General features: G+C 45.5%; 2 protein-coding genes across 2 annotated transcripts; one reads left to right on the top strand and one right to left on the bottom strand.

The window, feature by feature from the left end:
• The first annotated feature begins 2927 nt into the window (after positions 1-2927).
• Positions 2928-8934, top strand: ctsla (cathepsin La). The gene is made up of 8 exons (XM_035641106.1): positions 2928-3080; positions 4032-4169; positions 4264-4386; positions 5256-5408; positions 6777-7001; positions 7119-7287; positions 7637-7754; positions 8459-8934. Exons 2-8 carry the CDS (start codon positions 4041-4043, stop codon positions 8556-8558), a joined length of 1017 nt encoding a protein of 338 aa, XP_035496999.1. The 5' UTR covers positions 2928-3080; positions 4032-4040; the 3' UTR covers positions 8559-8934.
• A 1541-nt stretch (positions 8935-10475) lies between these two features.
• On the bottom strand, positions 10476-21386 carry fbp2 (fructose-1,6-bisphosphatase 2). The gene is made up of 7 exons (XM_035641107.2): positions 21096-21386; positions 19984-20146; positions 19011-19103; positions 18113-18253; positions 17551-17688; positions 12668-12787; positions 10476-10733 (listed from the first exon to the last, which is right to left on the bottom strand). Exons 1-7 carry the CDS (start codon positions 21266-21268, stop codon positions 10548-10550), a joined length of 1014 nt encoding a protein of 337 aa, XP_035497000.2. The 5' UTR covers positions 21269-21386; the 3' UTR covers positions 10476-10547.
• Between the last annotated feature and the right edge of the window lie 504 nt (positions 21387-21890).

Here is a 21890-nt window from a genome sequence, read left to right as displayed (position 1 = left end):
TTAACATATAGCCTTCGTTTTTTTATATAAATAAGTAGATCATCCACAGAAAATAACTTTTCAAGACTTTTTTTTGTTGCCTTATACACGTTCTCTTGTACGTCTACTGTTGAAAATATTACGTCAAATTTTTTTTTGGTGTGGCATAGGTGAAACAAAAAATGTCTCTGATAAACTTTTGCACTTTTACCTTGATGTGCATATTGTCTTACATGTCACAACTCTTTATTAAATCACGTGTCAGTGCTTCTGCCACCGCTGCTGACGGGACGGGTTTGGTAACTGACCTGACGCTCGCACAGAAAAGCGCTCGGTCAATCGTTGTCACGCGTCGCTCGGCTTGAGCAACGCGGCCACGCTTCCCACGTTCGGCTGCTGAGGAGGCAGTCTGCTCTCCGGCACTCTGCAAGTGCAAAGGAAAATGAATGTATTAATAACCTAGTAGTAAGTTATGATGCCACGTTAGCCTGACAACGGAAAAGGCACGTGGCAGCACGAAGACATGAGTCATGAGTCATGACGCGGACACATGCGAATGGGTTTTGTGTCATATTCTATTATATCGCTGTTCAGCTTTGAACGTATTTGTTTGGTTTTTGTATGAGGATTCGTACAATTAAGTTGATGAATTGTTTTCAGTATCTGGGGGGTGAAAGGTCTCGTGCCGACGACGGTGTAAAGAAACTGTGTTTGATCAGAGTCTTATCAATCACGTGAGCATTGAGCCTGATTGACGCAGAGTTGGTCCCAGGAAGTCCCGACGTGAGATATTCATATTCTTAGTGTGTCCCCCCCCAAGGATTTGATGACCAAGGCGTTGACTCTCCCTGATAATATTGTATGGTCTTATCTCCCCTCTGTGGGGCCTCACTGTGTGTGTGTGTGTGTGTGTGTGTGTGTGTGTGTGTGTGTGTGTGTGTCAGGCTGCCACAGTCTCTGAGAAAAAAAGATATTACACAAGGTGTAATCGTTGAAAGTTTCAGCATGTCCTCGGAAATGTTGTTTAGCAACTTTTCCACAAAACTTCTTTTTGAATTTTTTGGGACTGTTATTTATTTATTTATTTATTTATTTATTTATATATAAGAACAGTTTTCTCTGTTATCTCATTTTCTACAGGTAAACAACATAATAAAATCATTGGGTGTTCTCTCGCAGCCTATTGATTCGAACAGTTATGGAACATAACTTAAATTTCAACAAGAGGTTTTAAAATCCCGATACGATACGATCCGAAATGGAACGATACGATACGATACGAAACGATACTGCAAGATATACGAAACGGTACGGTACCATACCATACCATACTGTACTATATACTTTCGTATCGTAGCCAAGTGTGATTTTGATCATGATCATGATCACAGACGATAAAAATAATTCCCTTCATACACATCTGAAGAATCTTCTTCAGTCTCCTTATGAAATATTACGGACTATGGACGAGGTCTATCTTCGTTTAAGCAGCTCTGTAAGTCACTATGACAAAAAAGGATACGGCTTCACGGTCCGTACGTGTTGACAGATACTCTCGCACTGACCGCAGCAACAAGTCGTTAATAACAGTCAGTTACTGTAAATAAAGCTCATGGGCCTCATGACCTCCCTGTAGCTGCCCGACCTGCATGTGCAGCTGACCAGTTGATCCGTCCATCGCAGGTTCCTGCAGCCACGAAAGAGCAAACAAGAAGAACACGTGCCACGAAAGGACTGCAGGAAGAAAAGGTTGACCCCACTGTAGTTTCAACAGCTGTACTTTGGGTCAGTAAACCAGTGTTAGTGTCGCGCACGTGCACCTGAGAGAACCCGGGCGCCTATTGGTGCACATGGCTCAGAGATGACAGCGTGAACGCGGATGTGTCGCTCCCGCGCGCGTTCGTCTCTGCTATCACAGAAGTTCTTTCTTCGTCGTGCAGCTCTATTTGTAACTTCCAGCTGCACGCGAACACGAACAGAAAAAAACTTCTGGGGAAATCGGGTTTCTCTAAACACCTACTGTTCACCTATTATGAAATCTTTTTTTTTTGTCGAGACATGCCATTGATAAGATGTTCTAGAAATGACACGCAGAAGAGTCAAGTGTGACACGTGAATCTAGATGAATCTCAAACAGTTATAATATCTAGATGCTGCAATACCTGCTTTAGTGTTCATAGTTTTCGATGATAATAAACTCCCTATAATCGTATTATTGACTGGATATTGGAAGGATTTTCTAACTTCTCATCCGCTGCACGTTCAACTGAATACTAAAGTAAATAGTTGTCACATTAGTTGAAAATGGAAGAATGGTTGGTCGCAGCCCGACGTTTGTCCTGTGAACGAGTAGCAGCAACTTTTACAATGTTTTCTATGAACTTGACATTAAATGAAATACTTTTTTTTTTTTAAAAACAACTCAAACAGCAAGGTGTTTAAAGAACAGCAGCACAACGCCGACAGAAGCAGAGTCGACGTGTTGATGACTTGTGGGGATTTGCCTCTTTGGTAGTCCAGCCTTTGGGGACGTGTTACTTTGAATATTATTCAAGTGGTACTTTGTGTATTCACTCAGGGTTGGGGGGGGGGCAAGTGGACCGGCCCTGTGTCACATCCCACAGTGTTACACATCTCCTCCTTATCTCCCTCCTGACTCCAGCGACAACAAAGCGTCAGACCTGCTCCATATATAATATTCCATCATTCATCCTTTGTTGCATGAGCTTCAGTTGAGCTGATGTTTGTGACCAAAAGTCATCCTGTGACTTTAGCGGCGTCGTAGAGTCACAGTGAATATCCACCAGATGATCTTTAATATGAAAAAGAGTTCACATTCATTCATTCAAATGTCTTTTTTGATCCAAGTCCAAGAAAAACAACTCTGTCCCGTTTCCACCTCAGGAGGAGAAGGGATCACGTGCCGCCGCGGTGACGTCACGGGGCGGGGGCGGGGCCCTGGCCCGTGATAAACAAGGCGGGCGAGCCAATCAGCGCGCTCGGTGGGACGTGACTCAGCTGTTGTTCGGGCCTTTATAAACTTCGGTCGCAGCCGCAGCAGCGACATTGTTTTCTTCTTCTTCGACATCAGAGACATTACAGTAAGATCTGCAATCAACATTCTGTCTTATTTAATGTGAAATTGTCTAAATGATTAATAAGCAGCAGGAGATGTGAATGTTTTCGGGGTGTTGTTGGTTTTTTTTTTCGTCGAATGAAGCGAGTTTAAAGAGAACAAAAAAACCCATCCCAGCCTCCGTTTTGAAAACGTCTTATTAAGTTTTTATCTCGATTTATTTCATATTTCGGAGTGAAGAATGTGGATATTTCCACTGTGGTCTGGCAGCCGGGGCCGTCCTGTTCCATTCGGATGCCTTTGTCGTCGTCTCTCTGCGAAAACAACAGGACAGCGCGATGCTTTCCCCCCCTTCTTCCCAATATTAGGAGGAAAAAAAAAATGGTCGACATCGGCCAATCGTGGATCCTTTTATTCAAAAAAAAAAAAAAAAGGGTTTTGGTTTTAATTTCGTTTTCCGGTTTCGTACTTTCGATGTCCAGGCCTCGACCCGTCTCCCTCCTCGGGTCCCGTGACTCGAGGCTCCAGACACAAACAGCCTCGGTTCTTTGTTGGGATCCGGGCCAAGTTTCCGCGCCCTCGGCTCTGAAACAACCCGTTAAAATATGACATATGATTTGTCTTTCTTGCGCTCAGTCATGACGTGTTGTAATAATTATTAGGTCTTCTGAACTATTTGTCCCGGAACAGTCCGGAAGTGACTTGTGCAACCGCCGGGAATGTGTGTTGCGGCTTTTCTTCTTTAAGAGCGCTGAAGTGTACGACGGTCTGTGAACGCATCAGGACCGATACTTATCGATGTTTCACGAGACGATAAATAAGATTTTTTTTTTTTTTTTTTGCAGTCTAGTCTCTTTGTTCTCTCACAGTCTGAGCTCCAGGACCCCCCCCCCTCCTCCTCCTCCAGCTGTCAATGATTATTAATAATAATAATAATAATAATAATAATAATATGATCCCTCTGTTTGTCCCGCAGGAGGCCGTGATGCTGCCGCTGCCCCTCGCCCTGTTGGCGGTCTGCCTGAGCTCCGGGCTCTCGGCCCCCGCGCTGGACGCACAGCTGGACGACCACTGGGGCCTGTGGAAGAACTGGCACAGTAAAAACTACCACCAGGTGACTTGACACTCATTCATTCATAAATTCCCGAATTCACTCCTCCAGTTTCCTGCGGGTGAAACGTGTCTGACGTGTGAACTGCTCCCTGCAGAAGGAGGAGGGCTGGAGGAGGATGATCTGGGAGAAGAACCTGAGGATGATCGAGCTGCACAACCTGGAGCACTCGCTGGGAAAACACACCTACCGCCTGGGCATGAACCACTTTGGAGACATGGTGAGAAAACGCACACACACACACACACACACACACACACACACACACACACATCCAAAGAAGGTGGATGTAATAAATGGCTTGTAATGGGGGAAAAAAACACGAGTATTCAGATTTGCAAAAAAAAGAAGCGTTAAAGGAGTGATTCAATTTGAGTTTATTATTTCAGAACATATTGTTCACATCCAGGAAAAAAACCACGACAAAAAGCGTCTTTGATCTTGTGAATAATGAAAAATAGAAGTAAAAACTGAAGACAAAACAATATCAAATAATATAAGCAGTTGAGCCAGACCGATATATATTGTACAGAATAAGCAATGCAGATTTTTTTTTTTTGCATTTGTTTAAATTTTACGTAAAATAAATTGTTTATTTTACTTAATTCAAGCTCTATATATTTGTATTTATAGTTATTTATGATAAAGTTTATGGTTAAACTACAATATCAAGCCTTCTTTGTCATAAAGGTTTGATAACGACATCATTTACAGATTATATGTATATCAAGAAATCTTCTATATCGGCATCGGCCACCAAACTTCCATATCAGTCGGGCTCTCATAAGAAGTGTTATGTGATGCAAACGCAGTGTTTATGTATGAAACTGGAGCAAAGGTAAAAGTTTGAACAACTGGGACAGACATTGCTCAGATTTAGACCCGAGTTGTAAAACGAGTTTAGATCCGCCGCAGCTGAAAACCCACAAACACCTTCTTCTTCTTCCTCTTTGAACAACTCACAAACCACATCTGCTCGTCGCCTTTGTGTCTTTCACTGTGTGTGAAACCATTCGCCAAGTCACACGCACGCCAGTGAGCCACTTCCTCATCCCCTCACCGCGTGTGTCCCCCCCCCCCCGCCCGCAGACGCACGAGGAGTTCAGGCAGATCATGAACGGCTACAAGCACAAGGCGGAGAGGAAGACGAGGGGCTCCCTGTTCCTGGAGCCCAACTTCGTGGTGGCCCCGTCCGCCGTGGACTGGAGGGAGAAGGGCTACGTCACCCCCGTCAAGGACCAGGTGAGGATTCACATCCCTGTGCGTTCGTGCGTGCGTCCCTCAGGGAACAAGGCGTGGTGTGTGTGTGTGTGTGTGTGGTTTGAACATGAATTAATTCCAGTCAGGAACCAGCGAAGTAGAATTTAAGTGTAGACTCACCTGGTTTTCATGAATCACTTTCGTGGTTGCGTTACACTCTAGTTGTGGCCCCAAGAAAAAAGACATTTTACATGAGCACTAGCCCTGGGACCCAGATGAATTCTGGGATCTCATTTAAGTTCGCTCTGCCACAATACGGTCTGGATCATCCTCCATCGGGAAGGGATTGTTTTCCCTCCGGCAGAAAACTTGCCGGTCCAATCACAAATGACTATCTGATAATGGCCGGGGTTTATACCAAGACGCCGAACAGAAGTGAAACTTTTGTAAACAACCAAGATGGCTGCCGCCGATGAACGAGCATCCCACTAAAAGTACCAGATATTTTCAAACGTCTCCCGCAAACACTGGTTCACAGACGTTGTGGAATCGTCGCCACACACGTCTCCTCTGTGATCTGGTCTGATGACATTTTCCGCGTCGCTCAACAGACGTCGAGTGGTTCGTCTGCCCTCCGCTGGTAACGCCCTCTTGGAAATCGCAAATGAACCGACAAGTCCCAGACTAATACGCATTTGAGCAAAGCACAAAACGAGTCCTCGCGTGAGTTCCTCCGAGTCAGAAGTATCTGCCGGAATCTCAGTGAGTCAGTGAAGCGACTCATTCGTTACAGTTTTAGCTGTAAACCCTGTAGTTCTTCATGAGCAGCTTTGGGAAATGTTGCCTCGTCACAGATGTTTTTTCGCAGGCGGATGGCTTGGCCGGTTGTGGGTTTGTTTTTGTAATCTAAGTGCCACACACACACACACACACACACACACACACACACACACACACACACCCTCCTCCTCCTCCTCGCTGACTGACTGTACAGTGTGTCCTCTCCACCCCCCTCCAGTGTACATTAACAGTCTGTAACCTGAAACCAGTCCACGGGCTCACGGCGAGCAAACACCGTCTTATATACGTTAGGTCAAAAGTGCAACTTGCGGTAAAATTGCAAAGGGGGCGGTAATAAAGTGCAACGACACGTGGCGCCATAAGTACAATTTATATAACGCACTTAAGAATACTGATTGGAGCAACATAAGAGCTTCAGAGATTAGATTAGCAGATTTATGCCAACAACAAAATTCTGCTGAAGAGAATCACGGCAACAGAACGAACGACAACGTAAAGGAACGCCAGAACGCCTTAGTCAAAGATATATTGCGTTAATGACTCTGAGCTTCGGGGAACTTGATGTCATCCAGTCTTAACGTATCCCCCTCCCCCCTCTCGTCTCTGCAGGGTCAGTGTGGCTCCTGCTGGGCGTTCAGCACCACCGGGGCGCTGGAGGGCCAGAATTTCCGGAAGACGGGCAAGCTGGTGTCCCTGAGCGAGCAGAACCTGGTGGACTGCTCCCGGCCCGAGGGCAACGAGGGCTGCAACGGCGGACTGATGGACCAGGCCTTCCAGTACGTCAAGGACAACCAGGGCCTGGACTCTGAGGAGTCCTACCCCTACGTGGGAACGGTACGCATCTCAAAGTCGTCCAAAAAGTCTTACATTTGGACTTTAGGTCATCTTTCCCTTCGGTAAATGGCGTCCGTGTTGCTATCCTGACACCCTGTGCACCCTTGTCCCCTCCAGGACGAGCAGCAGTGCAACTACGACCCCAAGTACAACTCCGCCAACGACACCGGCTTCGTCGACGTCACCAGCGGCAAGGAGCACGCGCTGATGAAGGCCGTGGCCAGCGTGGGCCCCGTGTCGGTGGCCATCGACGCCGGCCACACGTCGTTCCAGTTCTACCAGTCAGGTCAGCTCTTGAGGGAAAAACATAGCTACAAAGATGTGTCATCACACATCAATAGTCAAATTTCATAAAGGGTCATCAGGAGTTTTAGCTCGCTGTCCGGCTTCAGTTCCCATCTCACCGCTTCCAGGATCTGGACATTGGAAGATCTGGGAAAAAATGTCCATTTGCATTCTCACATGCAGGAAATTTCCCAGAATTTTTCTGTAAGCTGCTAAAGAGAAACGTTTAATGATCCAGACATCAGGTGGAGACCAAAAGCGGAGCTCAAAGAGTGAATCCTGGAACTCAACCTAAATCAGTTATTACTATGTTAATTGTGACTGACTGGATTTTGTTGTTTTTGTCCAAGGAATCTACTACGAGAAGGAGTGCAGCAGCGAGGAGCTGGACCACGGCGTGCTGGTGGTGGGTTACGGTTTCGAGGGAGAAGATGCGGCGGGCAAGAAATACTGGATTGTCAAGAACAGGTCAGTTTAAAAAAAAATAAAAAAAGTTAATATCTTCAGGTGCATGTTTTCATAATTCCAACACTATTTATTTTAGTGTTTGGGGTTTACAAAATATTTCTGAAGGATTTCGTCTTAAAAATGGGTTTAAGTTTCCAATTCTTTGAATTTTCAAATTTAAAATCCACGTAGCTTACTCATAATTGATTTGCAAAATATGACGAAACATAAAATTATTCCCCCAGTTCGCACCAACTTATAACGCCTGAAATTCAGTAAAAGTCTCGGCAGATATGGAACAGTGAAAGTTTGTTTCACAGAGGACTAACATTTTTGTGAAATCAACAATTTTTGTTGAGGTGTAGTCCACCCTCACAAGGAAGTCGTACATTCATATTTTCAATGGTGTTTTAATTCTTTGTTGCACTGTAAAGTAATTTAGACCATAATAAGTCTTTGTATTTAAAGATCATAATTTTTTTTATGCAACTTCTAAATCCTTCTATTTTAAAGGTTTGTCTCCAATTTAAATTTTATTTATTCTAAATAAAAAATTTGCTAGAAAAACTACTGAGAAATATTGTTCCCTAATAAGTAAGTCAATTGTGATATAATTTTTTAGACTTTCGAGTGTAATCCTCTTTGTAACAATACTCTCATTGTAATATTTGATATATTTTTTAAATCAAATCTGTTTTCTAACGTGTTGTTTCGTCTTCTTGCAGCTGGAGTGAAAAGTGGGGAGACAAGGGCTACATCCTGATGGCCAAAGACCGAAAGAACCACTGCGGCATCGCCACGGCGGCCAGTTACCCTCTGGTCTAACGTCGGCACGGCTCCACTTTACTGCACCATAGTGTTTTTTTATTGCAATAGTTCGGCCGGAGACGAGCGACGGAAAGAGGCTTCGGCCCCGAGCGACGCGCTGTGACCGGAGAGTCTGCAGCCTTTTATGAGGAGAAAACACTGTTTGTGTGTTTGTTGTTTTTGTTTTTAGGGAAATGGCGCCATTTTGGTTCGGGCTGATTTCATTGCCTCTCTATTTTGTCTCGACAAGACTTTTAGTTTTAGCGTTTTATTCTTTGTAAATATGTGTATGCTGCGCGGCGAGTGGGAACGTTCAACACTTGCTTCTGTCATTGTAAATGATTTTTTTCTTTTCTACTTTTACTGTGATCAATTAAAAAGTTGTGAAACACTAGTTTGGTTTTTGTTAAAGTGTGTTTTTTGACGAATTGATAAGCAGAGATCGGTCGCGTTTTTGTTATTTTGAAATTTCCAGATTCTGGTTTCAGCATCTTAAATGTTTTTATGGTAGTAAACAAAAAAAAAAAGTTTGTGTCTGTCACTGCAACTTAAGTTAAAGTTGTGACCTTTTGATGGATTCATTCATGGCAATAATCGTGAGCTAGTTGCAGCCATTTTATTTACTTTTTATTCCTAAAAACAGAAAAATTAACACTTTAATTTGAATTAGATGAGGTCAAAAGTCATAAAAGGGCAAGAATATATATATATATATATTCTTATATATATATATATATATATATATAATAATCTCTGAACTCAATTCATCTTGAATCTAAAAGTTGTGAATCAAAGCACCAAACACGTGTTTAATTCTAAATTTCTCAAGTGGCGTTAATCCCACATACTGGTTTGGACGGAGTGGTGCTCTGTGACGTCTGGTACCGTGAGCATCTTATGGGATTAACAAGGCATCAATGGGGTGGGTTCACGAGAGGTCGCCGCCCCGTCACGGGGGGGGGGGGGGGGGGTTGTTGTCACCTAACGGGACCTCACTAATCTGAACCTCCAGACGGGAACAAGTTCATGAAGTGAACAAGCTGAAGTCCTGAAGGGTGTTTACCAGGGCTGCAGCCCAATGATTATTGTATTAATAATTATTAGTTGTAAACTGTCAAGTGAAGTTGTCGATGGTAGATGGAGCTCTTGTCAGACGGAACCCAAAGATATTCATCATGTATCATATACATGATCATATATTATATTCTATATATATATATATCATATATTGTATTCAACTTCATATGAAACGGAGAAAACATTGTCCGTCATACCTGAGCAGAGCATCTTCTTTGGGGCATTTTTGCTTAACGCATGATAATTATTGATGGTGTCAAATGAAGCTAAATGATTTCGAGCCAATAAAAACGTCCCATTCCATTTGCAGTCATGTTCTTCGTCTTCTCTCAAGCGACATGAATGGAAACAACTGCGCTCAAATCAGTGCGACCCAACACCGCGTGGAAATGTATCGAGATCTGAGGTTTCAATTATAATTTGTCACAAAATAAGTACGATTTACAATCGTGATATTTCAAATCCAACATTGCAAAGCAACTTTGCAACATGTGTCCACTGATGAATGTGGAATTCCCTCCAAAAACATATTGTTTTAATTCAGTTTCTGCAGCAACAGAGACAAAATAACTGACTTCAATAAAGTGGAACAAGATTCAGGAAAAAATGTAGGTGACAAGAATTGAATAAGAAGAACGAATGCTCTTATGGAAAATGGTTCCACGTTAATGTTCATATTCAACATGACGATGAGCAATGTGATGAAATTCAGAAAAAAACTTTAGAAATTTGCAGCAGTTTGAAACTATTTCCTGCGCACAAGAGTAATTATTCCTATTTGTTTTAAAGTAAAATTGAATCTGATTTTGAAAACTTTCCAAAGACAAATCCCCCAAAGAATTTCAATCCCCACAAAAATTTTAATTCTGAGAATCTTTATATCAGAGCTGTATAACATGAGCTGGTCGGACACGAGGCTTCTGCCCCTTTCTACGGGAACTTCTTGACAAAGGACAGGTACTCGTTGACGTCGTCCCGGGAGCCGACCACGAAGGGCACCCGCTGGTGGAGCGCCTCGGGCTGCACGTCCAGCACCCTCTGGGCGCCGGTGGTGGCCAGGCCGCCTGCCTGCTCCACCAGGAAGGCGATGGGGTTGCACTCGTACAGCAGCCGCAGCTGCGAGCAGAGAGACGGGAAGGGGAAAGAGTTCTCGTCAGGGATTAGATTCTTTCACAATTTTTTTTAAAAAAGCACAAATTAGAGTGGTACGGTGGCCTAGTGGTCGGCACTTTCGCCTCACAGCAAGAAGGTTCTGGGTTCGAGTCCCGGTTCAAACCGACCAGGGCCTTTCTGTGTGGAGTTTGCATGTTCTCCCCGTGTGTGCGTGGGTTCTCTCCGGGTTCTCCGGCTTCCTCCCACAGTCCAGAGACATGAAGAATGGAGTCAGGTTCATTGGAGACTCTGAAGTGACCGTAGGTGTATGTGGCCCTGTGATAGGCTGGCGACCTGTCCAGGGTGAACCCCGCCTCTCGCCCCATGTCAGCTGGGATTGGCTCCAGCCCCCCGCCCCCCCGCGACCCTTAAATGGGTAAAGCGGTAGACGATGGATGGATGGATGGAAATTTGGGGGTTGAACCCTGCAAACTGTATACTTATTGACATTAATCACAATATAAATATATGTACTGCAGGCGGTGTTAGGTGAACTCCCTTACAGACGTTTCGATATAAATATCTCCGGGAGGCAGACGACAGTTACAGTTCCACTTCCCAGTGACAGTTTTAAGAAACCCGGGTTAAATCCGTCTGAAATGTGAAACTTATTTTTGGAGTCAGATGTACCTGTCGCTTCCTCATACGTGAAGCTTTTGCATGTCGGCGTGCGGCAGGTGCTGAAACAAGAGGTTATTAAAGGTCTTAAACCAAAATGTACGTGTGTTCACTGATTGATAATCTCATCCTGACGCCCCAGTCACGTGTTCGTCTGTTGTCCTACTCCGCACTTTGAACTGCCACCGTGTTTACGCACTGGAAACGTTCCATCGACTCGCCTGAACGCGACACGTCACGTTGTGAGAATCTGGGCCATCGCCGGACGAGCCGTCTCCACCTCACGCTCAGCAGAGGGGGAGGAGTGGGCGAGAGGTCGTCGTTTGGCCTCGACCGCCTCTGAGCTTTATTTATCTCAGGAGGAGAAAAACAACTCTGGGCTCAGGTTGCGCTGCAATCGGCCGCTTGTCTTTGAATGTCAGCGCGTCGGCCGAGCCAGTCAGGCGGACTGGACTTGAAGTTCCTGCGGCTCCTACAAAGCACAATCTTGTCGCTGTGGCTGAGACGTGAGGCGACGAGGGGCCGAGGGGCCGAGGGGCCCGTGGTGCCACAGCTGGTCCAGACGGATCGGTGTTACTTTGATTTTGGAAACCTTTTCAAAATTTTGGAAAAGGCTTATTTGTGGCCACATTAAAGGAGACGTATTCGTGCTCATAATCAGGTTCATAATGTTGAATTTGGGTTGTTACTTGAAAAGCTCCAATGTTCAGTAAACACATCGGTTTCCTGCAGCTTCTGTCTTGGCTTTTGAGCTCCTGTCCCTTTAAGGCCCCTCCCCCCCCCCCTCCCGATGACGCCCAGTCTGCACTGATTGGCCGGCTGGCTCCACTCTGCTGTGATTGGTCAACCGTCGGCCCTCTTCCCTCTCTTCCCCCGGCCTTGTCGGAAGGCGCGTCTGAGGCGGACGACGCGATGAGAGCGCGAGGTCGTTCGCCACCCGGCTCGCCGTACCGCCGCGTCTCCCGGAATTCTAAAGATGGCGGACAATCCGACGTGACATGGTGACGTCGGCATTGCTACGGAAGCACCGTCCGGGCGTCGGACGAGGCGTTTAAGGAGCTTCAGTGTTTTCTGTCGGGGAGAGGAACTCCCTTCACGACGGACTTTGGGCTTTTCAGCTTTTCAGACATTTTACATAAACAAAAGAAACTATAACCCACTGAGGAAAGGGTCAAAACTGAAAAAGCATATTACGTCTCCTTCAAGTATTTGAGTATGTGACATCCAATGCTCTGGCGTCAATCGACTGATCTGGCGGTCTCACGGAGGTCAGAGGTCACCTTTCCCTTGGGGCTCTTCTCGTTGGCGGGGTACATGAAGATCCCTCCGTAGGCGATGGTGCGGTGGACGTCCGAGACCATGGAGCCCACGTAACGGGCGCCGTACGGGGAACCGCCGCCCTGCGGGAAGAGATGATTGTTTCAAAAAGTTAGTGTGCGGAGCTATTAAATGTTTCGGATCGGTGTCACGTCTCATGGTGGTTGTTGCAAGAGTCCAAGTCTGTGTTTCCCATCCCTCAACCTCGGTGTTTTCAAAATGGTTCACAAGCCGATCTTCACATTTGAAATATTCGACAGATTAGTGTAAGTTTGAGGAAGTTTATTTGATTGGTTCTGGTTTAGTTACCGAGTAAAGCATGATGACATTGAATCAAGGTCTTGTTGTCTCATCGTTTAATCATATTTCACCAATTCTAAATCCCAATCTCTCCAGTTTTGGACCGTTTTTAATTTGTGTACGGTTCAAATATATATATTTCAAGTATTGATTTGGTATTGGTTAAGAAACGCAGATATTTATTAAAATAAATCTGGAATTGACAAAGTGAGTCCACTCATATCTCTTTAAGAGTCGAACTCTCGCGTCCCTGAACGCCTGAAGACTTTTCCTGCTGCTGTCGGCTTGTTTTTGAAATCAGTCCCGATGGATTCCAGTGATAACGAGTGTTCACATGGGGGGAGGGAGGACAGAGAACAACAACAACTTCTGCAGCTTCATGACTTCTGTTGTTCACTCAACTTATCAATATGTTCCACAAAAAAAATTTAAAAATCTATGCTGGGTTTCACTTGTGAGGACAAATCCTGATCGGGTCAAAGATCTTTTCTGATTCTCCACATTATCAAGTTATGCAGTGTGATAACTTGATTATTTAAGGGGCCGTCGTCTGAGTTCTTATTACTTAAAGGGACGTTTCATAATCCAGAGATAAAAAAATGACCTCAGGCCATTGGGGTCATTCATTCACACGCACACACGCACACACACACACACACACGCACACAATGTGGGCAGCCACTTTTAAACATTATTTTTAAAACCGTCTTGAGTTTTGACCGCAATGACTTTTCCCTTTTTCTTTTTCCAGGAGAGCAGAGCTTTCTACTTCAAAGACTCTTTTAAATAATCTTCCTTCGTTTTAATCTTAGTTTCATCGATTCAGTCCAGGTCGACACCAGTTTGGTGACAAAATAAATGAAAAAATAAAGAGATATGAAGCTGATATAGACACATATATATATATATATATTATTATTAAAGAAACCGAAGCTACAGAGACGGTGGTTTTGCTCCTGGTGGAGAAGAAAGTCATTTCCAAAAGAAACATTTGGTAAAAATCAGAAGGTGGTTTTCAAATGTTAAAACGTGGCACAACCTACAGACATGTAAAAGGCTTTGGAGCTATTACTTGATTATGAAATACCTTTTACTGAAATAAAAAAGAAAGAAAGAAGAAATGCACAATGCAAAAAGCTTTTCTTTCTTTTCTTCGTCAACCTGAATCATTCACACAAATATTTGTGCCAAACTTCAAAACTTAGATTTTGTGACTGGGGGTCGATCTCATGTTTTCTCCTTGGTAACCGTCGCTAAGCGACTGGATGCCTTTAATTTCCCTTTAGGATCAATAGAGTATCCATCTATTATCAGAAATATCACGTGCAATTTGAATTTGGTACGGAAGCAAACTATTTGACATATATAGACGTTGCTGTGTTCAAGTTTCAAGCAGAGCGATCGACGCAGCAGGTTGCAACACATATTTTGTTTTTCCCCGTCTGGTTGACAGTTATAACAGAGTGTTGATCAGACATGGTGATGAACCAGCGGAGCGGCTCGGTGCAGATTTGCAGCTCCGGCAGATTTGCTCCGCCCAGAGGTCGCGAACCTGTTCTCGTCTGCTGAGGAGAAGAGTGAACGACAGAAGAGGTCAAAGGTCAACACACACGTGTGCACCAGGTCGGGCCAGAGAGAGAGAAAGAGAGAGAGAGAGAGAGAGAGAGAGAGAGGGGGAATCAGTGCTTTGACACAAACATTCAGCCGAAACACTCGGTGGAGAAACTTCCCAGATCGCCGGCCGGTTTTGAAATATCAAATATGCTCCATCAGTGGGACAGTGGCTCGCTGCAGTCTGAGTGCCGAGCACTTTGCAGAACGTTAACAGCATTGACAGCAAGTACAATCTGAGCAGTTTCCCTGAAGTGAGCAGCGTGTTCAGACTGCAACAGCGTGATAAAGAGTCATGTGCCTGCTGAGTCACACCTCACATCATATAGGAGGGAGGGAGGGTGTGTGTGTGTGTGTGTGTGTGTGTGTGTGTGTGTGTGTGTGTGAGTGTGTTTCCTGAATATTGACCCGACCCCAGAACAACACACACACGCACACACAAACAAAAGCACATCCAGACGGCCGCTCTGCAGACAGTGTGGAACTTCCTGAAATGAAAGGAAGCGAGTCGAGGCAGAAGAGCCAAAGAGCAGAAAAGCTTCAACAACGACAAAAAAAACCAATCAATCGAACAAACATCACGTCCGTCTGAACCTGCTGTTCAGGTCGTGGTCACCTGACACCACAGGGTTGGTTTCTTTGGAGGGAGTCGCAACTGGTACATTTAAATATGTATACAAAAAATCTAAACCAGCTGTCATATTCTACATGAATTCCCTTTTTATACTGATCGTGATTCGTATCTTTAAAGCTCTGTGCAACATAACAGCTGTTCTATTGTGTTATTGTGGTTGTTTTTTACTTGGTGCGAAGGTAGAGACGTCCTTCCACTAACCAAAAGGCCGGCGGTTCGATCCCCACAAGTGTCCTTGGGCAAGGCACTTAACCCTGAGTTGCCTCTGCAAGCTCTCAGCGTATGAATGTGTGTATGAATGTGTGTGTGAATGTGACTTTACCGGTCCATAAGACCAGAAAATGGCTTCATTTAAAACGTTCCAAATTCCCTTTGGGATCAATAAAGTTGTATTGAAATGTTGTGACGAACAGCTTTCATAAACAGTAAAGAGGCGTTTGTTTCCAGGAAGTCACAAACTCATTTGTAGAAGAGTAAAAGGAGAGTGAGTATAATGCATGATGCTAATCATAACTCCCCCAGACGTGAACGGTTCCAATAAACCTCCAGCTTCCCGTCTGTACATTTGCGGCCTCCGATGGCGAGTTGGCTTCCATCAGGTGTAAAACGAGACGCTGAGCAGCTGGTTCTTTCGAAGAGAACAAAGTAGAGCGACACCGGGGTTTCTGAATCAAAAGGATCCAGGAAACTGGATCTAAACTTCCCACTGTGGTTGGGTTTTTTTTGTCAGGCTCATTTGCATTTCAGCTCAGTCATATGAGAATATGTTTCACAACCTCATTCAACGACGTCATTCATAACATGTCGGTGAGTAACTATGGTTACCGTCGCTTTGTGCCCGCTCATGATGGTCACGACACGATGAGTGTTCACTGGCCCGGCCCGAGCCTTTATGGGGCCTCAGCTACTATTTATCCTACATAGTGTTATTACCATTATTATTATGATAGATAAATCTCTTAATTATCATCAGCGTTAGCCGTCGCAACTTTGTTGCTCTGGCGGAGGAGCAGTGGAAACGGATGAAGCCAGTCGAATTACGTAGCCGACCCCAAAAATTGACCAAATATTATATATTTATATAACATTAAACATAAATCCCGGCACATTTGCACCTTCATGTTACCATGTTCCTCGGCACACTACTGGCAACTGATTGTACTACTGCGCTATTTCCACTGTTAATATTTCATGTCAATTCTTTAAATGTATTATTCTTATTCTCAATTTTTTTTTGCAATTGTATATTTTACATTTATTTGTGTAGATATATTGTGTATATTTTTAAAGTGTGCTGTGTGAAACGTGCTGCTGTGACCCCCCGGAATTTCCCAGCTTGGGATAAATAAAGTAACTATCTATCTATCTATCAATTAACCATTTTAAGCTTTCTTGTGGGATATTTCAATTACTCCTGGGGTGCCCCTCGGCGGATACAAGGGCCCACAAGCTTTTTGACAGGTAGAAGACTATGAGACAATCTGCAGCTTGATTTTCATTTTCATGAATAGAATAGATAAAATAAAGCAAATTGTGAAAGTAAAGACTATTCCGCCTCATATTCTACAGGATGTGCCATGAAAATTCCAGCTGATGTTTGTTAAAAGTTCAAGCGAACCCGGGCGTCGCCGCTGAAACGCAGCAGAAAGTGCTGAGTGTGCGCGTGAGTCTCTGCAGATGAGACGCCGCTGCAGTTTCCCGGAGAACAGGATGTTTCCTCTGCAGCGTGTCACCGTCCTGCAGCCTCAGCTGACCGGACGCTGACATGTTCGGGTCTGGGCCTCTTAGTCTTTGTTGGTCCCTCTCAGTGCAGTAGCACGTGTTCTTACCATTTTATTCAAATATTGAACTGTAAGAAAATAGGAATAAAAACCAGAAGTAGTAAAAGTAAGAAAAAGTCCAATGTGGTGCCCTGCGAACTGGCTGCTCACAAGAGGGCGTGCAGACTCCCGCCGGAGGAACTGCTGCGTCGGGGCGCACACGCACGAGAGCGAGAGGCCGCGGATGTTTATGGAAGGCCAAAAGCGCAAATATCGTATTTCCTGAGATGATATTTGCGCTTTTGGCCTTCCATAGGGATCCTGCATCAGGGCCGCGGAGCGTGTCAGCGGAGTCACGTCCGCGGGACTCGTTTCCAGTTTTCACCGCAAACACACGAAAAAGTAGAAGTGTCACAACAACTTTTGGCCCAGATGAAACTGGACAACCTTGCAGGTGTGCGACAGGTGTGCGGGCTGCATCCCCGACAGCCCCCGACCCGGCATTTGTGCGACATGTTTCTCCAAAAGGAGTTGCTCTCACCTCCGGATGCTTCTTGTGCTTCAGGTACTCGTTGATCGACGGGTGGAAGTACTTTTCGTAGCCCTCGTTCAGGCTGTAGATCTTCCCCCTCTCCTTGATCCTCACGTTCCTCTCGGTGAGGATGAACTCGCCGATGGCCTGGCGGCGACGGGAGGAAAAAGAATGAAAACATTTAGGTGCGACACACCACAAGCGTGACTTTGTTCAAACGACGTGTGTTGAACGAGCAGAGAGTTGAAGTCGGACGCGCTTGAAGGGGAATTTGAGTTGGAAAATGAGGCAGATGGTTTAAACGTTGGTTTCCAGTTAAATAGAAAAAAAAACATGTCAGAAGAAGAGATTAGAATTCAAAATACTTATTTTCTATAATAACATAACAACGTGACATGTAATGATATAATCTGAGAGGGTTGAAAGTGCAGGTGCAACATGATTCTCTGTCGTCAACAAAAACAACAACAAGATTTCTTACAAACACACATTGTACTCCGTCGTTCATCCCTCAATAACTAAAGCTGATTTTCCAAAAAGGCACGACCTGGAGCCGCTGAGTTGAACTCACAGGGTCGAGCATGAAGAAGTGGAGGCCGCTGCCGGTGCTGATGGCCACCAGGGTGGCGCTGCCGTACAGGGCGTAGCCGGCACACACCATGTTGTGGCCCGGCTGCAGGGCGTCCTTCTCCGTGGGCTCGCCCTCCGACACCTGGAGGGGAGACAGATCAAACGCGGAACGTGAACGCTGGCGTCAGGGCGACTTGAAGTGACAGGTCTGCGGTTACCGTCCAAAACCCCCGGAAACACCACAGTGACGCACGTGTACAGTTGGAATGACAAATCTGTAAACATGGCGGGAAAAGAGCCGAGTGAGAAAACCCAGGAATTTTGGTTAATTCAGTCTGTTTAGACCGACTGACTATACTGTCAGATTGTTCTTATTCAAGTATAACATGAATAATATAGAAATGAATATATGTGTGTGTGTGTGTGTGTGTGTGTGTGTGTGTGTGACTTCATTTGCATCTTTGTGCTGTTGTCATGTTGAAAACTCCTTTGACCACTAATAGAGTTATATGAAGGTGAAACCTGGATTATGTGGACAACATCGCTCTCTGGCGTCCGCTCAGTGTAACTGCACTTTGCAGCTGCGCAATAAATACAGACACTTCTGCAGCCAACTGTAAATGACGCTTAATCTATCTGACACTCACAAACCTTCATGTTTTATTAACGACGTGATGAATAATAATGAGTACGTTTATTTGATTAGATACATTTTTTTTTCTAAATGTGTCATTTCAAGTTGACCCCATCCCAACAAATTAACAGCTACATCCAAACAAAAAAAACTCTACCTTTTTAATATTCTGTCTAATCCTTCTCTGTCTTTTTACATTATTTTCTCTGCAATCTTTGATACGGGAACATTCTTTTCAGGGACTGAGGTTGTTTGTCCAACTCACCCGTTTGTAAATGGCAAATATGGTGCCGACCGAGGCCAAGCAGTCGATGTTACTGGAGCCGTCCAGAGGGTCGAAACACACCACGTACTTCCCCTGCGACCGAACAGAGTCAAACCAACAAGTCACTGAGCAAAACAATTGAAAAGCTCATGAATATGAAGTTGATGAAAAAAAATTAGATCAAGTATCTTCAATTATATAAAATATAACGTAACCATCTCAAACTATAACATTTTTATTCTCTAACTTTAGGAACTTGCTCTTTTTAAAAATGACAAACATTGTAGATATTAATTTTGTCTGTAAACTTTATATTATTTTACAAGGCGTCTTTGTTTGTTGCTTCTGGACAATTTACAGGTTCAAAATGCAATCTTTATTCTGCAGGTATATATATACGAGGATTAATAATAACGAGCTATCACAGTCACATTAAAGTCGCCCCATCTATAACATAACTAACGTGCCATGTACGTTCAGGGAAACCGCCGGCTACTTGGACGAATTCAATCCAATCCAATTCATATTTTGTTCCGGCGTTGCTCAATGTGATGTTTCCAGCCGTACCGGAGAGAGTTGGAAACTCATCAGCGTCTGAAAGACTGAAGGGCTCTTTCCCCCAGAGGTCATGGGCCCGTCCCATGTCCCGACCCCTTGGCCCGACCCCCTCCGTCCTTCCACTCCGCCTGGAGTCGGCATCTGACCTCCCCACGTCTGAAGGGCTGTTCGAGGAGGTCTGAAGGTGTAGATGACCCCTATCCCCTAGATCTTCAATAGGAATGGGACACCCCTAACCCTACGCCGGATCGTGACGGAGGGCTAGGGCCAAGGGGTCGGGACATGGAACCGACCCGTATGTGCTGCGTGCAGGACAACTTTCGTGCTCTTTACAACTTTTGAGTTATAGGACGGGTGTGTGTCCGTCATCGTGGAGCGACGTCGCACCCTCCTCGACCCGGTGTCCGCCGCTCACCCTCTTGTCCTTGGTGGTGACGATGAGCTCCTCGTTCTCCTCAGACACCATGCAGCAGGTGCTGTAGGAGGCGTGCAGCATGTTGATGACCAGGTCGTTGGACAGCACGTCCAGCTTCTTCACGTCGTCGCCCGTCACGTTGACGGAGCCCGCCAGGCCCTGCCTGCACGCACCAAACCAGCAGCCGCGCGTTTTAGTCTCACACACACACACACGCACACACACACATGCAAACCAAACTTGCTAGTAATAGCTAGTGGAGAGAGAAAGGATAGATTCAGTCGGGAAAATGGATCATAACCACCACAGTCGCCCAATTATGTCCATGTTGATCAGAAAGGACGAGGGGTCACACGTCTCCCATCATCAGCCTGTCGGGGTTCCGCTGTCCAACAAATGTTGATCTGTGCTTGGCGACGTAACTTGAATGAGCGTTTAACTCACTGAATAATGAGCCTTTCTTCACCATTTGGCTCGGCTTCGGGGATACGGGACATTTTCTCAGTATTACCACATGAATATCGGCGAGGGATTTGAAAGAGCCTCGGTTAAACTACATCTCAAGGACCCGGTGCATTTCATTTGGTCACACTCAAGATGTGTAAAGTTTAATGTCTCGTAAACACCAGAAGTCACAATTCATGCTTTTTTGGGGCCTCGGTGAGTTCAGATGACGCTCCAGAAAACTGGCAACTGTCCAATGTTAACTCCCCTGCTGAACAAAAGAAGCTGGTTATCGTTTCACTACTCAAACAATCAAAAACTGCTGAGGTGATCACGGTTGTATCTCCTCTTGCTCCTGCACAGCCTCTTTTTTTTTGACCACTTCCGAGACGCAGGTGTTGAAACTTGGCACCTAAATCACAGCAGAGTTCTCCGTCCTGCTCCCGCCAGAGCGAGGGAGACGAGGAGATTAAAAGCAAACCAAGGGGGAAACAACTGTTTATTAATTTTAAATCTAAAGTTTGATTGTTTTTGAGCATCTGGCTCGAACAAGTCTCCGCGACGACCGGCTCAGCAGCGAACCCTGACCTCTGACCTCTCTGTGGAGGTTAATCAGCCGTATAGTCTGATTAACCGTAGATATGCATCTCTTTAAGTACAGTACTCACAGGTGGGCCAGGCCCGCCTTGCGCACCGCGGAGGAAATGGCCTTGATGGCGGTCAGCATGGCGTTGATGAGCTGGGTGAGCTCGCCGGTCGCGCCCTTGGCCTGGCGCCCGGTCTCGATGATGAACCGGGTCAGGGTCCACACGTCCGTGTCGAAGGCCGACTGGTCCGACATGCTGGTTTCCTCCTCTGGAGTCCGTTCCCCTCCTCTCGGTGGCGCGGCTGCAGGTTGGACGTGTTCGCTGGGCGGCGGACCGACGGCGAGTGAGCGACCTCGTTGCAAGCCGAGCCCCTTTTTTCATACCCGCAGAGCGATGAGGGGGAAGCCAGGGGATCTATTTGTGAGTGCAGCTGCGTGGAAGGCCGAGAGTGTGTGTGTGTGTGTGTGTGTGTGTGTGTGTGTGTGTGTGTGTGTGGAGATGGGTGAGGGGGGGGTGTCGGGTATCAGCTGGAGAGCCTGGCACATTTTAATCTGAGCTCTTATCAGCTCTTTTATTCATTTTGTCAAAAAGCTTGTTAGACAACAGAAGCACTCGAGTATCACCAGAGCTCTTATCAGTGTCTCGGAGTATTTCTCACTGCTCATTCGTTGGTGCAGGACTCTGAGAACAGTGGAGCTTTGTGACGAGAGAGAGAGAGAGAGAGGAAGAGGAACAACTCTCCGGACACGACGTCCAGGTTCATGCAGCGAACAATGACGCTCTGAGCTCGACACTCTGCAACCTGAGTGTTGACGCGGCGTTTTACACGTGGCGAGGTTTCTTTCTGCAGCTACGTGACCCTTTGGTCAAAGACTA

This window comes from Scophthalmus maximus, chromosome 19, assembly GCF_022379125.1.
Source record: "Scophthalmus maximus strain ysfricsl-2021 chromosome 19, ASM2237912v1, whole genome shotgun sequence".
Lineage (NCBI taxonomy): Eukaryota > Metazoa > Chordata > Actinopteri > Pleuronectiformes > Scophthalmidae > Scophthalmus > Scophthalmus maximus.
The sequence above is the reverse complement of the archived record's forward strand: the minus strand, read 5'-3'. Positions and strand labels throughout refer to the sequence as shown.

Bases quoted from the DNA above. Each gene is read 5' to 3' on its own strand.
- ctsla (XM_035641106.1), top strand. From the start codon at position 4,041: ATGCTGCCGCTGCCCCTCGCCCTGTTGGCGGTCTGCCTGAGCTCCGGG. The intron at 4,170-4,263 runs GTGACTTGACAC...TGCTCCCTGCAG, and splicing joins ACAGTAAAAACTACCACCAG to AAGGAGGAGGGCTGGAGGAG. The intron at 7,002-7,118 runs GTACGCATCTCA...TGTCCCCTCCAG, and splicing joins CCTACCCCTACGTGGGAACG to GACGAGCAGCAGTGCAACTA.
- fbp2 (XM_035641107.2), bottom strand. From the start codon at position 21,268: ATGTCGGACCAGTCGGCCTTCGACACGGACGTGTGGACCCTGACCCGG. The intron at 20,147-21,095 runs GTGAGTACTGTA...TGGTGCGTGCAG, and splicing joins AAGGCGGGCCTGGCCCACCT to GCAGGGCCTGGCGGGCTCCG. The intron at 17,689-18,112 runs GTGAGTTCAACT...CGTCGCCGCCAG, and splicing joins ACTTCTTCATGCTCGACCCT to GCCATCGGCGAGTTCATCCT.